At 42.7% G+C, this 20,973-nt stretch overlaps 5 protein-coding genes across 6 annotated transcripts; 2 read left to right on the forward strand and 3 right to left on the reverse strand.

Annotated features, from left to right (window-relative positions):
* Window positions 1–324: 324 nt before the first annotated feature.
* On the forward strand, window positions 325–1,994 carry LOC116197813 (probable membrane-associated kinase regulator 5). Its single transcript, XM_031528064.1, has 2 exons — window positions 325–1,454; window positions 1,547–1,994. Exons 1-2 carry the CDS (start codon window positions 539–541, stop codon window positions 1,639–1,641), a joined length of 1,011 nt encoding a protein of 336 aa, XP_031383924.1. The 5' UTR covers window positions 325–538; the 3' UTR covers window positions 1,642–1,994.
* Window positions 1,995–7,530: 5,536 nt separating this feature from the next.
* Window positions 7,531–10,692, reverse strand: LOC116197588 (trafficking protein particle complex subunit 1). Of its 2 annotated transcripts, XM_031527765.1 has the most exons (5): window positions 10,562–10,692; window positions 10,165–10,420; window positions 9,496–9,610; window positions 8,026–8,144; window positions 7,531–7,922 (listed from the first exon to the last, which is right to left on the reverse strand). In XM_031527765.1, exons 2-5 carry the CDS (start codon window positions 10,386–10,388, stop codon window positions 7,871–7,873), a joined length of 510 nt encoding a protein of 169 aa, XP_031383625.1. In that variant the 5' UTR covers window positions 10,389–10,420; window positions 10,562–10,692; the 3' UTR covers window positions 7,531–7,870. The 2 variants fall into 2 exon arrangements, with proteins under 2 accessions (XP_031383625.1, XP_031383624.1); XM_031527764.1 differs by having other exon boundaries at window positions 10,165–10,617.
* A 520-nt stretch (window positions 10,693–11,212) lies between these two features.
* LOC116196017 (protein SAR DEFICIENT 4) lies at window positions 11,213–12,869 on the reverse strand. Its single transcript, XM_031525522.1, has 2 exons — window positions 12,300–12,869; window positions 11,213–12,010 (listed from the first exon to the last, which is right to left on the reverse strand). The coding sequence occupies exons 1-2, from the start codon at window positions 12,720–12,722 to the stop codon at window positions 11,405–11,407; spliced, it is 1,029 nt and encodes a 342-aa protein (XP_031381382.1). The 5' UTR covers window positions 12,723–12,869; the 3' UTR covers window positions 11,213–11,404.
* A 2,016-nt stretch (window positions 12,870–14,885) lies between these two features.
* Window positions 14,886–17,492, forward strand: LOC116196018 (DUF21 domain-containing protein At5g52790). Its single transcript, XM_031525523.1, is given in 13 exon segments — window positions 14,886–14,956; window positions 14,958–15,058; window positions 15,147–15,166; window positions 15,168–15,224; window positions 15,401–15,495; window positions 15,595–15,658; window positions 15,660–15,695; window positions 15,829–15,928; window positions 16,147–16,318; window positions 16,321–16,414; window positions 16,502–16,548; window positions 16,641–16,902; window positions 17,153–17,492. Coding segments are annotated over 12 exon segments (918 nt in total). The 3' UTR covers window positions 16,702–16,902; window positions 17,153–17,492.
* An 83-nt stretch (window positions 17,493–17,575) lies between these two features.
* Window positions 17,576–20,673, reverse strand: LOC116196016 (heat shock protein 83). The gene is made up of 4 exons (XM_031525520.1): window positions 20,287–20,673; window positions 19,802–19,943; window positions 19,423–19,703; window positions 17,576–19,331 (listed from the first exon to the last, which is right to left on the reverse strand). The coding sequence occupies exons 1-4, from the start codon at window positions 20,422–20,424 to the stop codon at window positions 17,778–17,780; spliced, it is 2,115 nt and encodes a 704-aa protein (XP_031381380.1). The 5' UTR covers window positions 20,425–20,673; the 3' UTR covers window positions 17,576–17,777.
* Between the last annotated feature and the right edge of the window lie 300 nt (window positions 20,674–20,973).

The raw sequence follows: 20,973 nt of genomic DNA on the forward strand, positions 1-20,973 counted from the left end.
TATATAACATTCAGTCAACCCGCCGGCCTCGCAAATAAATCATAATTCATTTTTTTTTCTCTTAAAATGCAACCCTTTAATAAATAAAAATCCCTTTTGAACGTCCTTTTAGAATAAATTTAGAATATCGTAAGATAAGTTAAAGAGAGGTAATCCACGATTGATGTATCATTCCTTAGACATCAGCATCCTGCCATGCGCTTAAAATACGTGATGGTTGGTCTATGTAACATTTGATCGATGATCGGTGACACTATATGAGTATATGGATATGTATGTTTTGATCAAACTTCTTCCTCGAGGGGGCAATTTTTTTCTCTCCCCCTTCCAATACGGCGAAGACCATGACCATAAAACGACGTGCAAAAGTTCCCTACTCTCTTCTCTTTCTTTACCTTTCCTTTGGGCAGAGCAGACCTTTACCTCTGTCTGTCTCTGTCTTCCCTCTCCCTCCTTCCTTCCCTCTTAAAACCAAAGCTACCCCCCATTAAACCTTTCATAAACCGCACTCATCCTTTCTCTCGCTCCTCAACCCGCCATGGAAGCTCTCAGTTCCCAAAGGCTGCGGCGACCCATCACCTCCTTCTCAAGCGAAAGCCCCCGTGATACCAGGAGAAAAGAGCCAGAGGAAGATGAGGAAGGAGAAGAAGACTCATTCTTCGAGTTGGAGCTCACTGTTCCTGATTTTGACCCCAAAATCTACAGTCCCCCCACCCCCAATGATAAAAGAAACACAACCCAGTCCAATGACAAGCCCAAAGGTCCCGCATTTGCGAGCTCCGGCGCCCTCCAAGGAAAACAGAGCATCGAGAAGACACAGGTTGACCCCAAGTTCAACTTTTCACAGTCCAAGAGGAAGATCCTCCCGATCGAATCCTCCTTTCCCAGGCCCCAGTCCCCGGCTTCCCTGTTGAAATCCGCTCCGAAATTTCGGGTCTTCATGTTCAGGAAGTCGAAGTCAGTGTCGGCCCACAGCGCAGAGAAAACAGAGGGGACAGAGCTGAGACACAGAGGGAGGAATTTCTTCACCCTGAGGTTCAAGCTGAAGGAGATCGAGCCGGCCTTCTCGAGGGATTCCAGTCTGAGGAGGAACCGGCCTGCTTCTTGCTCCGACAGTCCCTTGCTGGGCGAGTCGAACTCGAAGCGGTTCTCGAGGGAGGTGATTCATAAGTACTTGAGGCTCGTCAAGCCTCTGTACGTCAAGGTCTCGAGGAGGCAAACCAGCGGAGCGGGAGAGCTCTCGCCGGCGGGCACGGAGAACCGGGAGCTGCATGGGAAGGCGCCAGCGGGGTTCCGGGTGGTGGCATGCAGGCACCTGGGGAAGAGCAAGTCGGCTTCGGCATCGGCGACGGGTATCATGTCGCCGGCGAGGAGGGACGATTCCCTGTTGCAGCAGCACGATGGGATCGAGAGCGCCATTTTGCATTGCAAGAGATCTTTCAGTTCTTCCAGAGGTTTGAATCATTTCCACCTATAATATATATACAGAAGTCAGCTCGAGTGTTCAAATTTTATTAACTATAAATCTATTCTCTGTGGGTTGCAGAGCTTTCTCCTCTGTCGCGATCTTCAAGCGCCCATGAGAAATCACAGCCACTTGATTCAGCAAGAAGTTCAAGCGACCGGACATCTATCTCCTGAGTTTTTCATGGAATTCTAAAAGGAAAAAAAAAAACACACAAAACCATGTCCACTGAACCCAAAAAAAAAAAAAAGAAAGAATGAAAGACAGAACAAAAGGGATTTGTTTGTTGTTTGTTTGATGTAGAGAAAAGTAGAGAGTAGAGCTGATGTGATTGGGTATTTTCTTTGCTTTTTTTTTTTTTTGGAGGTTTTTCTCCCAACCTTTCTATTTAAATTTAGCTGTGATGATGATGACCGACGAGGACGACGACCGGTAGAAGAATGGATTAGGGTCGAGGTTTGTTTCTCTGTAAAGCGATGAAATGATGATTACTGTGAGAAAATTGAAAGCGCCATTGATATGCCTGTCATTCAGTTTTTGCAAGTGCCGCCATTGAAATGCAACTTGTTGGGGGTCCTCGAATCAAAGATCCGATCATTGCTCTCGAGTATGATATTATTCATATTTACGATATTATGACCACCTTGATCAGCACACAGAATCATTTCTCAGTCGTAAGTAGTCAGTAAGTACGAGCTGCGGCACATGCTCGAATGATGGCAGCTGGTATTGGAACTATATACGACATCTTGCATCTCCTGAAAGTTGCTCAGTATTGTATGAATGAATTATGAAACAGATCGATGGTGATCATTTCATCTTCATATTCTGAAGGTACAGTCGAGATTTAACTTACACCAATATTTTGATTTGTTTCGCCGTCCATCGTATTTTGTGATATTTTCACCTAATAATACAATATTTTGAAATTTTTATAAGGCACGACACATCTTCTATTTTCCATCAACGGCCGGAAGGAAAACTGACGTGGCCTAATTATTTGCACTGGTGGACACTTGTGGACCTAATTTTATTATAAAAATTATTTAAGAAAAAAAACTGAAGAGGCGGAGGTTAGTAGTAGGGGCCTCACCGATAGCCACCAGACTCCCAATCACAGTCGCTAGCAACCCTGTCCAGTGGTTGTGGCCTTGACTTCCACTGCCAAATTAAAGGCAACCCCGATTGGGGGCGAAAGTTGCCATCGTTCCCTCGATGGAGGTCACCTTCCTCAATTGAGACTCTCGACGAATGTTATTACCGGTGACCTTGATTGGAAAGATGATGGTCGCCATTGTGTCTCCCATTGCCGGCTCTGTTTTCCTTTTGTTTATCTACTTTGTTTTCTTTTTCCCCCCTTAATATGGGGAGTTAGTGGCTACTGGTAAGGCCATACCGCCAGTTCTCCCTCCTTTCAATTTTTGGGTTTTTAAAATAAATTTTTAATTATAAAATAAAGTTGAGGTGCACAAGTGTCTACCTTAGCATGAGGTCCCCAAAAAATTAAACCACCTCAAATTTTCACCCAACATTTTGATGGAAAATAGAAAGTGTGTTCTGACGTATAAAGTTTTCAAAATATTGTGTTATTTGATAAAAATGTACGACATGATTTTCTCCATTTAATTTAGGTATCTATCACATGTTCTAGTCATTGATAAAGTATGGACATTAATCATCACTCAAGTACTTCTACAGAAAACCCTAACTCCAGCAACCTTTATCGGCGCGTCCGCCTTCGGGCGAGCGCGTCTATCACTACCTCCGCCGAGATCAGACAACTGGGGCAGTCCTCTCTCTCCTAGTAGTTTTGTACTAGATGGTTCCCTCCCTCTTTGCCTCTCCTCCCTCCTTTTTCAAACATGATGATAGTGTTTTAAGAGTTTTGGGGTGTAACGATATTGTATCCTTAGATGCACTCGCGGTGACCGGTTCCTCTTGCCGACAACCTTTAGATGTGGTCGCAAATCTTGGTGGTGGACTCACCAGTCGTCCACATACCCAATTCCAAACCCGTTTGTGGCCTTCCGCAACAGTCTCCATCTCAAAGGCGCTCTTGGTAGGCTCCTCAACATTAGTAGGCTCCTCCACAATGTGCTCCTCAATGGCAATCTCCTCAACGATTTGAGGCAGAGGTGGTGTTTGACGGTGTCTCGATGGTCATATTAGGCCTCTCCCCCTCCTCTTCGTTTTCGGCGTTAGTATGTGTAGTGGTGACCCCCTGCCCCCCGCTGGTGGTCACACCTTCTCCCCCTCTGATCGGATCTAGGGCGGAAAGTAGAGTTAACAGACTGCATTTCCTATGATCGGTTTGATCCAATTTGACCATGAGTCGATCCAACTCGAACCGATTTAGGTAATTCCGGCCCGACCCGACCCGATCATCCACCGCTTACTGTCATCACCCCTCCCTAACGCCACTACTTGTCTGATTGACCCTTCCCTCCCCTCCGATGGCAGCTTCTTGTCTATGGCTTCTCCTCTCCTCCGATGATATCCTCGTCGACCTCAACAAGCGATCGCACTACCGGTCCGGTAGTCCTACTTTTTGACTTCAAAATCAACTTTGCGGTTTGCCTCTTTATTTCATTGTGCATTTAAGATGTTCTTTTTCTCGATTACTATTGGGGTCCATAATGAAATTTCCATTAGCAAGTAGTTATCGGAGCTCACGATTTCAAAATAGCAAACTACAATTATATTGAATCATCTCTGATATTTTTCTGATTTTCCTTTGTAATTTATCCCATTGGATAAACTGTTTGTTCTGCTCTTGTAATCTCCGGTAGGACATTTTACTAAGTATCTGATTTTGCTGTGAATTAATAAAGAATTCACTTAATAAAGATCCACTTCAACTGCTTGAGGAAGAGAGAGAGAGAGAGAGAGAGTACTTACGTAGCTGAGAAAAGATCCTAAATGTGCGTTTGGTTTCAGAGTTAAAGTAATTTTGATTTTGATTATGAAAAAGGGACAAATAATTGTGTAGTATATTGAGTTAAAGTTGAAGTTAAAATTTTTTACTTGGAAAATATGTATTTTCATTATGTAGTGTGTTGAGTTAAAGTTAAAGTTAAATTTTTTGTGATTTTAACTGCGAAATCAAACGGAGCATAACAATCATATCCTATAATTACTAAATTTATTATTAAAAGAAGAGAGGAAGAAGAACCTTAAATTGGAGCAATAAATAAGTGCAGTCAGTTTTCCCGAGCACAAAATCCCACTTCAGCTGGTCATTTATTGCCCCGACTGAAGTAGTACTACTCCCTGTTCATGGAAGGATCAAGACGAAGAGTCTCTCTTCTATTGTTAAATGATTTTGTGTGTCGATGGATCAAACAGAAACCAGATGCCAAAAACATCTCGAGAACTTCATTCCCTCCATCTCCTGGACGGTCCTATTGTCTCTCGGAAATGTCATATGATCATTTTAAGTTGAGAATCAATGTTGTCTTGACAGCTTAGATAGACCAAAGGTCCGTATCATGAGAAGAGACGCCAAAATGAATCTGTCTTTTTTTTTTATTTTATTGTTTTTGTGGATATAGACAAGAAGCCTAAACGCGTGGTCCGGTCAGACAAAAACATTTTGGTCTTTGTCTGAGTGGCTTTGATTTATGGACTGGGGAAAATATTTGAAGTTTTGAAATTTCAAAAGGGAGAAGGGATGAGAGGAGAAGAATGGGGATGGGATGTACAGTTGATTATGGTTGTGCATCATAAATGCCACTGAGGACCAAAATGACCACCCCTCGCATAATCTCAGCTTCATGGGCCAGAAAAATGCAAAGGAGCCATCAACATGCTGACTGTGAGAAGAGATCAATGCTGAGATTGACCAGCAGAGTGAGACGAGAGCAGCAAGCAGCAAGCAGCAAGCAGCAATGAAAAGTGGAAGAAACCACCAAAGGCCAACGCCTCTGCTACTACCTGTCTCACTTCTCCACATTTCAAGAGAAATTAATGAGAATTTATTTGGGAATGAAAAAATTTTGTTTACTTTACTCCACTCATTTTCAATTTAACAATACAATTATTATTATTATTTTAATTTTTTTAATCTAACTACTATTCAATTCAATTTTTAATACTAAATTTTTTAAACTATTTATTATTTTTTCACAATTCAACAACGCAATTATTATTTTCTCTCAACTATTTTTTTTTTCGTAATTCAACAATATAATCATTACAATCCCAAATAAGTATAATTATTTATAGTTGAAATGGGGAGGAGTTTAACTCCACTCTATTCTCACACGAAACCTAAATTTCTCATGTAATCTCCGATTAATCTTCTTCTAATCGGTACTGTTTTCCTCCTTGCGATACTAAAATGTCCTTCTACAAACACACGTATGAACGCTCCTCGCCAAGGATTACTACCGTATTAACTGGACTCGTAATGAGTCATATACGTCCCAAATAACTTGTACTAGTAATTGGGACGGAGGTGAATTGTACACCGCTCTATTAACCTCTTCTTGAACTTTGGTTTGACTTCTTCCCCTCCCATGCAGCAGCCGCCACGGCCGTCGGCCCCATGAGGTCGGTTGGTGAGGGAGAAGAGAAGTGTGTCCCTGGGAATTTCAGTTTGCCATAATTGACTTAATAAAGTCGACATAGAATATAATAAAATCCCATGTCATGGGAAAATTCCTTTGTGCGTTGCTGTCATAATGTGACTTTCACTGGTTCCATATACATCGTAGTCGAAACTTGCACTGATGGGTTTGCTGAGTAAGTAAAGATCACGAACCGAGCTTGCTTTTAAGCTGGTTTTTCTCCCGATCGGTGGACTAATGATACTAGTATTAATCTTCATGTTCAGAGGGTGTTGTGTATATGGACATGTGTGGTGTACTCATCTTTCTTCCCTATTAGGCTCAGGAACGGGTTCGAATCGTATTTTTAGAGAGATGGAGAGAGAGTTTGCTACACCACCGAACATATTAGAGTATGTCCAATGCAGTGTTGGGAGGGGGTGCCTCCCGCCACGTGGCATGCCTCGCTCTAGCATTGCATTGGAGGTGGGCGAATGGCCCGCCAATCAGAGCATGCCGAGTGCCCTACTCCTGCGCCCACACGGTATGCTCTGATTTATTTATTTATTTAAAAAAATGGCGATCCTTTTTTATTTTTTAAAATTTTAATTAATTTTAAACAATTAATGTTATTATTTTTTATTTTTATTAATTAAATTATTCTCATTAATTTTAAATAATTAAATTAATTTTCTATGTTTACTTAATTTAAGTAATTATTATTGTATTAAATCATTTATAATGTATAAATGCATATTTATCCATTTATTTAATTTAAATTGTGCGTGGGCCTTCTATGGGCACCAAAAAATGAGGGCCTTGCATTAGAGTAAAAGTTCTGGAATAAGTGCCTCCATGGAGTGAATACCGTACTTTTTGATGTAGCGCTAATGTAGTATCGGACACGGCCCTTTTGGCACCCAAAGGAGACAATAACATGGGACATGCCCTTAAGGCGCATTTGAACAAGAAATAAAGGGGCCACTTATTTGATCCCAACATGACACATGTTGGCTGCTCCCCCCTGTTAATTCTAGAGTTCTCATCTTTACTTCGACAATTATAGAGAACTTAAGCCTCTGTCAGTGCTGAGGACAAACCTTCCCGACAATTTGGGTTCTATCCATACATATATCCCCACCAAATTAACTATGTCGATGACCATAGTCACATGACTCGTTGGCCTGGCTCAATAGATCCATCGCATGACACATGAAATCGTAAATGCATGCCCTTTGGTCCATATCTGTTGTAACTACGCATGGTCCTCTTCTCACGTGCATCTTGTATCATACCCCAAATACATCATCTGTTTGGCCACTATTCTGGAAATATGGAATAGTTTTGACCGTTTGAGGAAACAAGTAAACTGCTTGGGCTGAAAAGTCTATTTGGATTCCCCCTACACGAAGTTGAACAATGCTGTATTCAGCCAAAATGCTCCTGTCCGGTGGCAAACGATGCTAATTACTACAAGGACAGAAATTAAATGTCGGAAGTAAACCCCACTCAAATAAAGACAGAAATGGTCCAGGACATTTGGCTGAAACGCCGTAATAGATAGTCGATTTCCCTTTAAATCCAAGAGCAGAATGTTTGTTTATCAACCCAATACAAGTCCAATATGATGAACAGAGAAGGTGGGAGGCATCTCTTCCACCAGTAATCCACAACAACTAAGACAAAATTATAGAGTTGGCCGACTGTCACAGGCAGAAATTGGCATCAACTTGATAAAAAGAGGACAGCAGGCATACCGTCCAAATATATTGCATGGAGACGTCAACCACAAGGGGCTTCCTGAAGATTGATCTTCAGAGTTTCCTCAAGAGAAAATTGGCATTCACTGACTTGGGCTTCATGAAATGCTTCTTACATACTGGTCAAGATTTGTATTGAATAGCTCACACCTGCACGAAAGCAACCATAAACTCTCAGAAAGCTATACGCAATAATTCAGATCCTTGACAAAAATGGCTACAATGATTAAGCTGACGAGAGTTCATCTCTTACTTGATTGGGGTTCCTGGAGCATAGACTGGGTTCTTGGCGACGTATTCAACGTACAAGTTGTAGATGTACTTCAAGGCTTCCCGTAGATCACCTGTCCTTGGATGAGTGACCAAGATTATCTACAAATACAGATTGACAAAAGAAATCATAGAATGAAGATGTATTACTAAATTCATGGTGGAAACCAATCAAACAATAGAGAAGAATATGTTTCAGAAGGACAGGATGAATTTGTTACTTGAGCTACAGATTAGGCACACCTTCCCAATAACTGGTGTTATGAAGTATTGTGGCACGCAATTGGAAGGGATAACAGACTACCTCAACTTATCAGCAGTTGTACCAAGCTCTCAATTAATTGTACGCCTAGATAATTTGTCTTGACATAAACAAGTGTATCTTGATTTATCTATCAGATATGTTTTCTTTTAACTCAAGTATGCACCAGCAAAAGCTACAGATATTGACACTTAGGACTCATTCTTAACTTTAACTAATTGAGGCAATTATTAATTCTTTACAAAGTTTACATCTTCTAAAGGAAAAAGGAAGATCACGGAGTTAATTTACAATGGGCTGAAATCAACTTATGCAAAAAAATGTACAAGTATGTCCTTAAACTAGACAACAAAGCAATCAGCAATTTCAAGAAAAATAATGAACATCCATAAAAGATCCATTGGTTAAAACAAATTATATAATTAGCATGGCTGGTGTTTGTAATTAATCAATGCTGTAATTTGCCTGTATCCACGCAGGCCAATAATTAAGGTATCACGTGTGGCATCCTTCTTTCGATAACTCACTCAAAACACCTTATGAAGGATTACGTGGCATGATTGAATTGCTTAAGCCCTTATGGAATGAATATTCAGCTGCTTGTGAACCATCAGGTACGGTGTAATTCAATGTTTGTTCAATTACCCTCTCATTGGCAAATGACATGTAAGCATTAGGTTGAGCAATAATGATATCCGCCACATCCCAAAACGAGCCTCCACTCATCAGTAGTAGGACATGTAAGGGTAGATACATAGAATAACTTTTTATTTGATTGATAATTATCATATAAAGAAGCAGATATTTTAGCCATTTGCATCAAGCTCAAACTTCCTTCGTGCATACGTGCTCCATGAGTAGATCAAAGTCTCGAAGTCAATTTAACCATAACACGGGTTACGGTAGCAGCCTAGCCAAGAAGCATAACACCAAAAGCAACTGTTTACTTATTTCTTCAAGGAGAAAGTCAACAAATCTTGAACTAAAATTACTGGGATCCCTTAGCTGAGGTTTTTTTTTTTTTTTTCTTTTTTGGATAAGTGGTGAATATTTTCCACTAATCTTCAAAAATGTACACTGACAACAGAGATAGCTGAGGCTCATTGTGAGCCAACATAAAGAAAAGTCAATGTTTAAGAGAAAAAAAGTCTCATCGAAGAAGATACATGATAAAGCACGAAGAATTCTCACCTTTATTCCGGAGGGACTTTCCATAAAACTTAGTTTGTATGTGTTAGTACGAAAGCTGTGAAATGAACAACCTTGGCCAGGTAACTGAGGCACCCCAAGATTTCCTTTCTCTGCACTGCAAATACAAAAGCCAACCACCATGATAACCATGATATATAAACACAACAAATTTCTCCTCTCTTTATCTATCAACTTTTCCATTTACTGCAGTTTAGGCGTGTTTCGATTCTTTAGAAAGGTGGCAACTTCACTCGAATTAAAAGCCAAACCACCACAGCAGTTCATACCGTCATCAGAATCGGGAACCATCCAGCTTAGGCTAGGGTACACACTGTCCCCGATTCACACCATGGAAAAAATTGTCAAGTTAAACAGAAACACAACTGCGGTGTGTTGAATCGGATCAATCAGGCATTGAGCCATTATATAAACTAGATACAGAAGAAAGTTAGCTGTGCAACTCGATCTTGGCACTACCGAAATTCGAATCATGAGAATTTCATTTACACTTCCCCAAGGCCATTATTAGGTACCAAGCAATTTCCAATTCAAAAATATACAGGACCCGATAGCTGTGATAGCATAGGTTAGTTTCCCAGATGATGTTTTGGAAGATCACAGAAAATCGATTCAAACAGGTGATTATCCCGGAAACAGGAAGAATAGTACCTTGTGGGATCCATCTTGGCAGTCAAGGATTTGAGAGAGAAAAGCAGACCGAACATCAGCTTGTGATCCTGCTGCGGATTTAGGGTTCGGAGGGGGCGGTTCCACTCCCTGTAGAACAAACAAACTCCGTTCCTATTGAACATGTACATCATATGCGCATTGTGCCCCGACGCCGTCGGAGCGGGCGGCGAAGGACTGATGTCGGAGCCTCCGAAGAACTGCATTGTTCAGTTAGCTCAGCAGATCGCAGATGATCCTGCTAGCACAAACGGAAAGATCGACGTATTCAGATGACCCAAGGCAAAACCGACTAGGACTGAGCTGGGAACGGATCGAGAGAAGGAAGCTTGCAAGGATCTGTCTCCGAGAAACTCGCGATACGAGAGAGAGAGCTTACTAGGAGCTGGAGCTGAACGGAGACGACGGACGGGAGAGAGAGAGAGAAGAACCGGTGACGGGGACGACAAGAAGACTTTGGGTGAATTTCAAAATGCTCCCTGCTATTATTTTCGATTCAATCCCCCCCCCCTAAACATAACTAATCCGATAATGATCCTTATAGTCTAAGATAATCTTAAACTAGCCCCTGTTGACAAGCAAATGTTTGTTCTCATTGGACGTAGGGTAATAAGTTTCTGTATATGGTCCACGCGAATGGGCCTCTAAAGCCTCACAAAACCACCATCCGATCCCCATTCTAACTCCTTTATGATATATATACACGTGGTCTCGATCGCCTAGTTTGATTTGGGATCATGAGATCGGAGAATTTTGCAATCTAAATTGCTATCCTAATAAAAATGATCCATGTTTATACATGTGGAATGCGACTCCGATGATTCAATTTTTTTTATAAGTAATTAGAAGTTTATTCATTATAATCCACGGCATTGTTGCATGGATAGCCTTCATACATGATAAAAGGTATCAAATTTCGACATGAATCACCAGTGGCATAGGTCGTGTGAATGAAGGTTGCAGTTTCTCGAAATTTAAGTACAATGCCAATCTACTAAGTGCCTAAAAGTAGAAGTAATATCCGAGATAATGTGTCTAAGGTCCCAAGATATGCGACTCCCACGATCCATTAATGAATAATGATAGAGATTACAAGAATCCGATTTGTACATATGAGACCAGAGTGATGTTACATTTATTTTGACTTTAACCATAGTCGCACTGAGCATATTATTAAGAACAATAGGATGGACTTATTTTGTCTCCGCTCACAAATAGCACACTATGAGCATGGTTGAGGTACATGTTTTAGGCCCATATCGTATACTAATTGTGCGGTCAGAATATCTACAACCCCCGACCCAACCGACTTAAACACCGTAATCTCTTCCGGACTCCTTCTCCCAACCTTCTCTCCTTTCACCAACTCAACCAGATCCCCAACAATCTCCTCTTCCCCAATCACTCCTCTCTCCACCGCTCCTGCCAGCTCCCCCGCCTCCTCCATCGCCACTCTATTGTCCACGAACAGGCACCCCATGTCGGCGGCACGCCGTACAGCCTCATCATCGCACTCCCTCATCGTGGGCTTGAATGAGCCCACAAGGTCGAGGTGTGCCCCTGGCTTCAGCCACCGCCCCATCACGAGCGGCTCCTCTGCATTGGTCGCACAGCTCACAATGTCGGCCAGCGGCACGATCTCCTCGAGGTACCCGCCACTCTCAAAACTCACCCCTTCAAACCGCCCCTCTCCCCTCATCTTCTCGGCCAGTGAGATTGCCTTGTCAATCCTGCGGTTCCAAATGATAACCCTCTTCAGCCGGGGCCGGGCTGCCAGGTGGGCCTGGATAAGGTGCGGCGCCAATGCGCCTGCCCCAACCATGACCATCTGTTACGCAAAGTGACTTCGAAATTAATTGCTAATGTTAAGAATATATAACACGATCCGGTATTATATGATGCAATGATATACTCTGCATATGAAATTTCGTACGTGCAATTTGCCATGGGAAATCCGTACCCCACTTTCTAGCAGTTTGGGGCATCTTGACACAAATTATCAAACTATTAAGGGGGAAAATGAGATTAGTGAAACTATAGGGAACCAATAGATAACTGAGGCAAACTCAGGGAGCATAGTGTGTAATTAATGAACCCGGAAGGGAACTTTTACTGACCACTTCGCTGTCGTTTCGAGAGAGAATACTCGAAGCCAGGCCGGAGACGCTGGAGGTCCGATAGAGGGTCAGAACGGTGCCGTCCATGGTGGCCAGGGTTTGGCCCGTGGCGGAGCTGAAGAGGACGTAGTTCGCGTGGATCCCGGGGAGGTCGCGGTGGGAGTTGTCGGGGAAGTAAGTGACGAGCTTGACGCCGATGTAAGGCAGAGAAGGGTGGGAGGACCAGGATGGCATGAGGAGAAGAGAGGCGTCCGGCGAGACGGCGTAGCTCTGTCGGATGGGGGTGCTGATTGAGGGCGTGACGGTGGGGAGAGAGGACCGAAAATGCTCGATGAGGGTCTCGTGGGTCAGGAGGGAGTGGAGTGAATCGGCGGGGACGAACATCGGGGATGTGGCGACGGCACTCCTCGGAGCGGAAGCCATTGCTGCGGGTCTAGAGAGGGCAGGGAGTTGGATTTGGGCTTCCAGGAAGAGTGAACTGGAGGAGGCGGAGGAGTTGGCGGCGGCGGCGGGAAATAGAGAGGGGGACGAAGACGAAGACCGAGACCGAGACCGAGACCGAGACCAACGACCAAATCCAAACCAGTGAATTTTCAATTTAACCCCAACATTCGGAATTTTAGCAATTTTCACCCTGAATTAGTAAAATATTTTTATTTTGGTTTAAAGTTTTAAGAAAATATTTTCACCTGCTCCGTTTTGATTTCTGAATTAGATTTAATTTTAACTTTAACTTTTAACTCTATTCACTATATAATAAAAATTAATTTTTTAAAGTAAAAAAGGTGAGCTCCATACATAAACCCACATACAACTCCATTATACTTAATTTAATTTTTAATACTAAATTCTCTCAATTATTTATTACTTTTTTACATTTTTTCTCATAATTCAACAATATAATCATTATAACTCAATTAAAATCAAAACTCAACTCAACTCTATCTCTCAAACCAAACACATTAAAAATGTTTCTCGCTTGCCAGGATTTTCATGAAAACAGCTTTTCATTCTTGTAATTGATCAGAAATGAAAAGGGAAGATGTTGATTGGAAAAGCAAGTCGCTAACACTGCTACGCAACAGCCGATAGTAGAGCTGGTTTTTTGCCTAAAAACATCATCGATCTTTTTTCTGCAGATAAAAGCTTGCCAATGGTTACGGGGAATGCCATTCTCTGCTCAACTTCTGCTGCACTGAATCTGTTAGAAGATTGTTAACTCGCGGTAATCGCATTAAACTTGCATGAGCGATAATATATGACTACCCGAGCACTTGCCGGCTGCATTCTTTTACAATATCTATCGAACATCCTGAAACTGAACCTTATGTCGCAACAAATTAACCTTGCCTTAATTGTTCATCCGCCCTTGGGGCAATATATACTAACTGCTGACGTCAAAGGTACTACTCGGACCAGAACCACTAGTGGTCCATCGTCACCGGACCGATAATAATTTCAACTTAAACTAACATTGTAGCGAGAGACAGAGTATCACCTGCTACAACGTTGGCGCTTTCTTCTCGTCTCTATCCTGTCAGCTTAATACGCAGCATGGATGTGGTGCTTGCATCTTCTGACTCTGGAGATCGCAAAGTTGCTGGGAATAAGAATTGCAGCAGAGCCCCGGAAGACGATGGCTTTTTGAGGTTCTTACACTTGACAGGAACTCCACTTTCTCGGTTAGTTGGCGGAAGTTGGAACTGCGATTGGGAATGGTGGGAATAGGGACTCTGAACTTTGTGTTTTGTTTAACGTAATAATCGAACATTTTATCAAATCAATCAACTAAACCATCGAACTACCAAAAAAAAAAAAAAAAGAACTAACCCATTGAAATGTCGAGGCACCTTTCATGGACATTCCGGGCGTATTTTATAGTAGACGGGATCTCTGCTAATTCCAGCTTTTCGGATTGTTCTAGAGTCCTCTACTTGAGGGGTGATGGCAGGGATATTAAAGAAAATTAGAAAAGGAAAATTAATTAAATTTTGCAGCTCTTATGGGAATGTTTACATATACTAGAACTTTGGCAGTTAGGGACTCGGAATTGTGCTCTGTGACGCAACTGTCGGTGTCGTTTCTCATCATTACTGTCAATCTAAGGAAAATCCTTCGATACCACATGACACTTTTGGTGTATATTTAAACACAAAGTTATTACCACCAAGTGGAACGGGCTTTGTCTTCCAAAGGGGAGATGAAGGGGTCAAAAATCGACTTAAATATGAAAATATTTGTTTTTGTAGACCATTGTTTTTAATCTTATAAGAACTGTTCTGATCCATTGTGCGCTTTGATGAGGTCATGGTAACTTAGGTGGGCTGATGTCTCACCGAGCACTTTACTCATTCGGGCGAATGGAGCATTCCATAGTGGTTGTAGAGTTCCTCTGGTGTCCAGAGCGGATTGCTACGCTGGTCTCCTCCTCCTAGCCTTTTTATTCAGAAAAAAAAAAAGCACAAAGTTATTGAAGATATTGAGACTCAGCCTCCTTCCCTCGGTTTCTGGTGAGGGTTCAGTTCTAATCTTTCTAACTGACACTAATGGCATTCATAAAAATAATAATAATAATAAATGACACTAATGGCAGCAAATGATGTGCCATGCTGTGAGCCCATGTTCTGGGTTTACCTAATGATCTGCATAGCTCTTGCTGGGGCTCATGTCGGGATTGACTCTAGGACTCATGTCCATCAGCTTAGTCGACCTTGAGATACTCGCTAAGGCTGGTCAGCCCCAGGACAGAGAGAATGCTGGTAACTATGAGAACGAAATGGAAATTTCCATACTTCTGCGGCAGTAGTTTAATGTCCAAGCATGATTGAGTTTTTCTGGCTTTTGCAGAGAAGATTCTCCCCATTGTTTAAAAATTATCACTTGCTCCTCTGCACCCTTCTCATAGGAAATTCCCTAGCCATGAAGGTACCTGTACCAGGTTCACTCGTTCTCCTCTGAACTCATTGAAAGTCCAAGCATATTTCATAGTTGTTGCATTCGACCTTTATTTATTTATTTTGGGCATTATTGAGGGTTGAAACAGACATGCACTGACTAACCCTCTTTATTTTTTTCCCCCCCTACATTTCGGTTTTCATTAGGCACTTCCAATCTTCCTTGACGCACTTCTTCCAGCATGGGGAGCCATACTAATATCAGTCATGGAGGTAAGATTTCCAAGTTCCCGCCCAAATGTGCGATTTGGTCGACCACTAATTTTAATGCCTTGGACAAGAGCTATCATTAGTACTGCTGTTCTATTGTTGTTTACGGTCTTTGTAGATTATTCCTCAAGCTCTTGCTCTCGATATGGACTCAGCGTCGGCGCTAAGCTCTCTGGCATTGTTCGGTTGTTGATTTGTCGTCACCTTCTCTCTGTCCTACCCGATTAGTAAGGTATCCATCAGGAGCTAGTCGTGACTGTTGAATGTGCTCAAGATTCTGATACTACCATGTGGTCCAAGTCAAATGAGAAATTTTTTAGACTGTTCGAGATATGTGTTCATTTTGTGCTTTTGATGAGTATTAGGCACTTGACTGGCTTCTTGGGAGAGGGCACTCGGCACTTCTAAGACGGGCCAAGCTTAAAATGTTCTTTGATATGCATGGAAACGATGTTAGAACCTCAAGTAAGCGAGTACTTTTATGTCACAATTTATACGAAGAACTACAACAGAACTGGATCACTATGCATTAGAGTTCGATCTGTACATACGTATCAAACGGCCATTAGTGTTTTCCAGTATAAATCTGACTTTGCTTTTGCATTCTGCTCTTCGGAATGAATTCTGGGCAGTTAAACAAGTCGGGGCTCATTCTCCACTTGGAAGTAATTCTCCCATATCAGTATTTTTATTACGTTTCAGGATTCGACTATCAGTTTGTTCACAAAGAACAAGTGTACATATCGAGAAGCTCTCACTCCCTGCACTGGAACTCAAAGCTCAGCAGTTGCAAGGCAGCAGAGAAGATCAAATTCGAATCATCAGTCGAAGAAATGAAACCGTTCAGGGGACTTTTGTGTATCACGAGAGGATTGGGAAACTGTAATACAGACCAATGAGGAGGTTATTGGAATCATCACTCTAGAGGATGTGATCGAGGAACTTCTGCAGGTTGATAATCACATGGATATTATAAAACCTCAGTTTTCTTTTATCATACGTTCATGAGATAACGTCAGGGCCCTGTGCCTGTTGCAGGAAGAAATACTAGATGAGACCGACAAGTATTTTGATGTTCATAACAGGTAAAGCTTGTGCTTGTAATCCTACGAAAGCTGTTGTATTGATGCTTTTGCTCGACCATTTTAATCACTGTAGTTCAATTTTTCTCAACCAGAATTAGTGTTAACATGCTGGGCTTGAGAACAATTTTATCGAGGTCGCCCAGAATGCCTTAAATGAACGGGCAATCTCTGGACTTTCGTCCCACCAACACACTCCAATTTCTGTCATGTAACCACACTCTCAGTTCTTGGGTCCCCGGTTACTCCGTTGATCCAATCTTCAATTGTAAGGCCAACCTTTATGGATCTCCTCGAGATTCTGTTATGACGTCCATGTCAAGCTATGCCGGCCCCATGACAAGTTCAACAACGCTGGTATGCAAATTCTCACTCTAGTGGATGCTTTGTGCTGCAATATACAATTGATGCAAAATTTTAGGACTTTTACATGTTTCGTGGACAGCAAGCCTCTCGGTCCTCTAGCTGTTACAATAATATGAAAACGACATATCAGAATCTGACAAAGTCGGGTGATCTCAAATAAAGTTGCAACAAATGCTAATGGATTAGCAGGTCTTCTAATTCTCTCTCTTTTTTTTCACTTCGACTACTTGCGGGTCTCAAGAAAGTCATACGAGAAGCTGAAGAAAACAAGCATTTCGTGAGTCGTGACACCTTCATTCCATCGGCCTGCTAAAAGGAAAGCGAAGGCTTCCCAGAAATCTAGGGGGGAATATCAAGGAAAATTCCCCGATCGAATCTGCAGTGGACATACTTCCTTTTCCTTTTATGTTGTTTCGTGTATTCAAGAGTTAGGCAGAGTTTCAGCTCCTCATTTATGCACAACGAAAGCAGCTCCAAAAGATTATGATTTTCTTTGTAATCCAATTTCATCCTTTGCGTTGCTTCATCATGCCCTTGGAATGTTTTATATTTGTATCATATGATCAATTGGGTATGGCTCAACAGAGCATGGATTTACCAAATCAGGCGAGCAAGTTGATGATCTAAAGCAAAACTCATATATTGAATAGACAACGGAACATCATTAGGGGGGGAACTCAATTCTCACATTAACTGAGGCAAAAGGACATCACATATGACACGCAATGACAAGTCAAAATGGAACTTTCCCCGCCCGGACACTGCCCTTGTATGCGAACAATTACCAAAACAGAGACATATATCCACTTATAGTAATCAGGAAATAGAAGGCAGGTTCACAATTTATATGCCTACCCAAACCACGTCTAGTCTACTTCCTCCATCTTGCTCTCCTCAGCACCTTCCTCCTCCAAAGCTGGCATGTCAGCATCATCGGCAGCTCCCTCTTCCTCATCAATACTGAGACCGAGCTTCAGCATCCTGTGGATCCTTGCAGCAAAGGTGTTGGGGTCATCGAGACTGAAACCAGAAGTGAGCAGGGCGGTCTCAAACAGCAGCAGCACCAAGTCCTTCACCGACTTATCATTCTTGTCAATCTCAGCCCTCTTCCTCAGCTCCTCCATGATTCCATTGTCGGGATTGATCTCCATGGTCTTCTTGCTTGACATGTAGGAACTCATGCTGTTGTCCCTCAGAGCCTGGGCCTTCATGATCCTCTCCATATTGGCGGTCCACCCATACTCTCCAGTCACCAAGCAGCAGGGCGAATCCACAATCCTGTCGGACACCACCACCTTCTCGACCTTGTCTCCGAGGATGTCCTTTATCGTCTTGCAGAGGTTCTCGAAGGATTTCTTCTTCTCCTCCTTTTTCTTCTTCTCCTCCTCAGTCTCATCATCAAGCTTTAGGCCTTCCTTGGTAGCAGAGACCAGCTTCTTGCCCTCGTATTCCTTCAACTGCCCAACAGCATACTCATCAATTGCATCGATCATAAATAGAACTTCATATCCCTTTTTCTTCAGCCGCTCCAAGAATGGAGAGTTCTCAACAGCCTTCTTGCTCTCACCGGTAATGTAGTAGATATCCTTCTGGCCCTCCTTCATCCTCGTGACATAGTCTTTCAAGCTAGTCATCTCATCTCCACTCTTTGTTGAGTGGTATCGGAGCAGATCAGCTAATTTGGCTCTGTTCTGGCTATCCTCATGGATACCCAACTTCAAGTTCTTTGAGAAGGCCTCATAAAATTTGTTGTAGTCTTCCTTGTTCTCCGCGATCTCATTGAACATTTCGATGCATTTCTTTACGAGATTCTTCCTAATAACCTTCAGGATCTTGTTCTGCTGCAGCATCTCACGGGAAATGTTGAGGGGCAAATCATCAGAATCAACAACTCCCTTCACGAACCCGAGGTACTCAGGGATGAGCTCCTCACAGTTGTCCATGATGAACACCCTCCGCACGTAGAGCTTGATGTTGTTCATCTTCTTGCGGGTGTCAAAGAGATCAAATGGTGCACGCTTCGGGACGAAGAGGATGGCCTTGAATTCGAGTTGCCCCTCCACTGAGAAGTGCTTCACGGCCAGGTGATCTTCCCAGTCGTTTGTGAGGCTCTTGTAGAAGCTGGCGTACTCCTCCTTGGTAATCTCTTCTGGTTTCCGCAGCCAGATGGGTTTCTGCTTATTGATGAGTTGCCACTCGTGAGAGACTTCCTTGATCTTCTTCTTCTTGGACTTCTTCTCTTCCTTCTCCTCATCGACATCCTCAATGTCTCCTTCCTCTTCCTTCTTGGGCTCGTCATCCTCATCATCACTGATTTCTTTGTCAGTGGTCTTCTCAGTCCACAGGTAAATAGGATAACTGATGAACTCAGAATGCTTCTTCACGAGGTCCTTGATTCTCCTCTCTTCCAAGTATTCCAACTGAAGAAAACAAAGCAATGGTTTAATTCTATACTTAAGAAAATAAAACCCAGCAAAACCTGTCAACCCAAAACAGGACCATCCTGTTTACCTGATCCTCCTTGAGGAAGAGGGTGATCTTGGTTCCTCTGCCAAGTTGCTCCCCGGTGGTGTCCCTTGTCACAGTGAAGGAACCACCAGCCTGTGACTCCCAGATGTATTGTTCATCGTCATTGTGCTTGGTCGTCACTATCACTTTCTCCGCAACGAGGTAAGCCGAATAGAAACCGACACCGAACTGTCCGATCATGCTGACATCAGCCCCAGCCTGCAATGCCTCCATAAACTCCTTGGTCCCAGATCGTGCAATCGTACCCAAATTGTTCACCAAATCTGTCAACGACAGAAGCAAGAAGATTTCATAACGATTCAGTTTTTCACAATAGAAACTGCCAGAAAGAATCATAACCGTGATGAAGCACAAAGAGTACCTGCTTTAGTCATGCCGATCCCGCTATCGATAATGGAAAGGGTCTTGTTGACCTTGTCAGGGAGGAGCCTGATGAACAGCTCGGGCTGAGCATCGAGCTTGCTCTTATCGGTGAGACTCTCATATCTGATCTTGTCCAATGCCTACAGTCAAGACCAAGCTCAACCAAATCAATTCCGTGCTCCTCGTCCACATATATCATAGCAATCAATTGTGGCGTCTTCGACCGTTAAGGTTTCCTCTGTCTAAGCTCATCAAACTAATTACTACTAACCAATAAAACCACCTCGTAGGTTTCAGACATTATCGCCATGAACACTGTTTGCATAAGAGTCAATGTCGGAATGGACGAAACGAAACAGACATTACAATGGAAATTGCGGATTCATTAATTTGATAAACAGAATGCTTCACGATCTACGGACAATTGTCTCATCACCTATACAGCTGATAGGGGCACAATGAGAGTAAGAGAGACAAACTTACATCGGATGAATTGCTGATGAGCTCACGAAGGAAGATCTCCTTGTTGCTGTAGAAGGTGTTGATGATCAGGCTCAACAGCTGGTTGATCTCAGCCTGGAAAGCGAAGGTCTCAGCATCAGCCATCTGAACGTCCGCCATTGTTCCACACTACCGCGCGCACGACAGACTAAGTGAGTCAATGGGATTGTGGGAGATATCGTCAACGAGAGAGAAGAAGGCAAGCAGCAGATCGATCAACCAAGACTGCAAATTTCGATTGCTTTGAGGTTATGGAGAACGCAGGGAGCAGAGGAGGGGAATTATATACTCGGATACGAGTGCGAGCAAAGAGAAGCAACGATGGCATTCTGGATTCTTCCATGGGAGAGGTTTCCCGCTGAATTTCCTTTTTTTAAAAGAAAAATTCATTTATTATGTTTGAGAGGGAAAATCTGGTTTGGAGTTTCAACTGGTCGAGAAGGTTCGGCCAAACTAACTGAGAAATCTCGAATCTTCTGTCTGAAATATCCCAAGCGTGCGCCCAGATGCATGGGTTGTCCAACGTGGCAATGACGTGGATCGGCGGAGACCTGGTCCATCTGATGACACTGGGAGATACTGCTAAGTGATCCCTGAAGGCGTATAGATCTGGTCCATGCGATAATATTGTGGCCATGGGGGCCGTTTCATGGGCCGGGCCCAATGGAC

The sequence above is a fragment of the Punica granatum genome, chromosome 2, assembly GCF_007655135.1.
Source record: "Punica granatum isolate Tunisia-2019 chromosome 2, ASM765513v2, whole genome shotgun sequence".
Lineage (NCBI taxonomy): Eukaryota > Viridiplantae > Streptophyta > Magnoliopsida > Myrtales > Lythraceae > Punica > Punica granatum.

Coding starts and splice junctions, on each gene's coding strand:
- LOC116197813 (XM_031528064.1), top strand. CDS start 539: ATGGAAGCTCTCAGTTCCCAAAGGCTGCGGCGACCCATCACCTCCTTC. Junction 1,455..1,546: donor ATCTTTCAGTTCTTCCAGAG/GTTTGAATCATT, acceptor TGTGGGTTGCAG/AGCTTTCTCCTCTGTCGCGA.
- LOC116197588 (XM_031527765.1), bottom strand. CDS start 10,388: ATGCAGTTCTTCGGAGGCTCCGACATCAGTCCTTCGCCGCCCGCTCCG. Junction 8,145..9,495: donor AAAGTCCCTCCGGAATAAAG/GTGAGAATTCTT, acceptor CTGTATTTGTAG/ATAATCTTGGTCACTCATCC. Junction 7,923..8,025: donor GCTCCAGGAACCCCAATCAA/GTAAGAGATGAA, acceptor GCTTTCGTGCAG/GTGTGAGCTATTCAATACAA.
- LOC116196017 (XM_031525522.1), bottom strand. CDS start 12,722: ATGGCTTCCGCTCCGAGGAGTGCCGTCGCCACATCCCCGATGTTCGTC. Junction 12,011..12,299: donor CTCGAAACGACAGCGAAGTG/GTCAGTAAAAGT, acceptor TTTGCGTAACAG/ATGGTCATGGTTGGGGCAGG.
- LOC116196016 (XM_031525520.1), bottom strand. CDS start 20,424: ATGGCGGACGTTCAGATGGCTGATGCTGAGACCTTCGCTTTCCAGGCT. Junction 19,944..20,286: donor TCATCAGCAATTCATCCGAT/GTAAGTTTGTCT, acceptor TCTTGACTGTAG/GCATTGGACAAGATCAGATA. Junction 19,332..19,422: donor TCTTCCTCAAGGAGGATCAG/GTAAACAGGATG, acceptor TGTTTTCTTCAG/TTGGAATACTTGGAAGAGAG.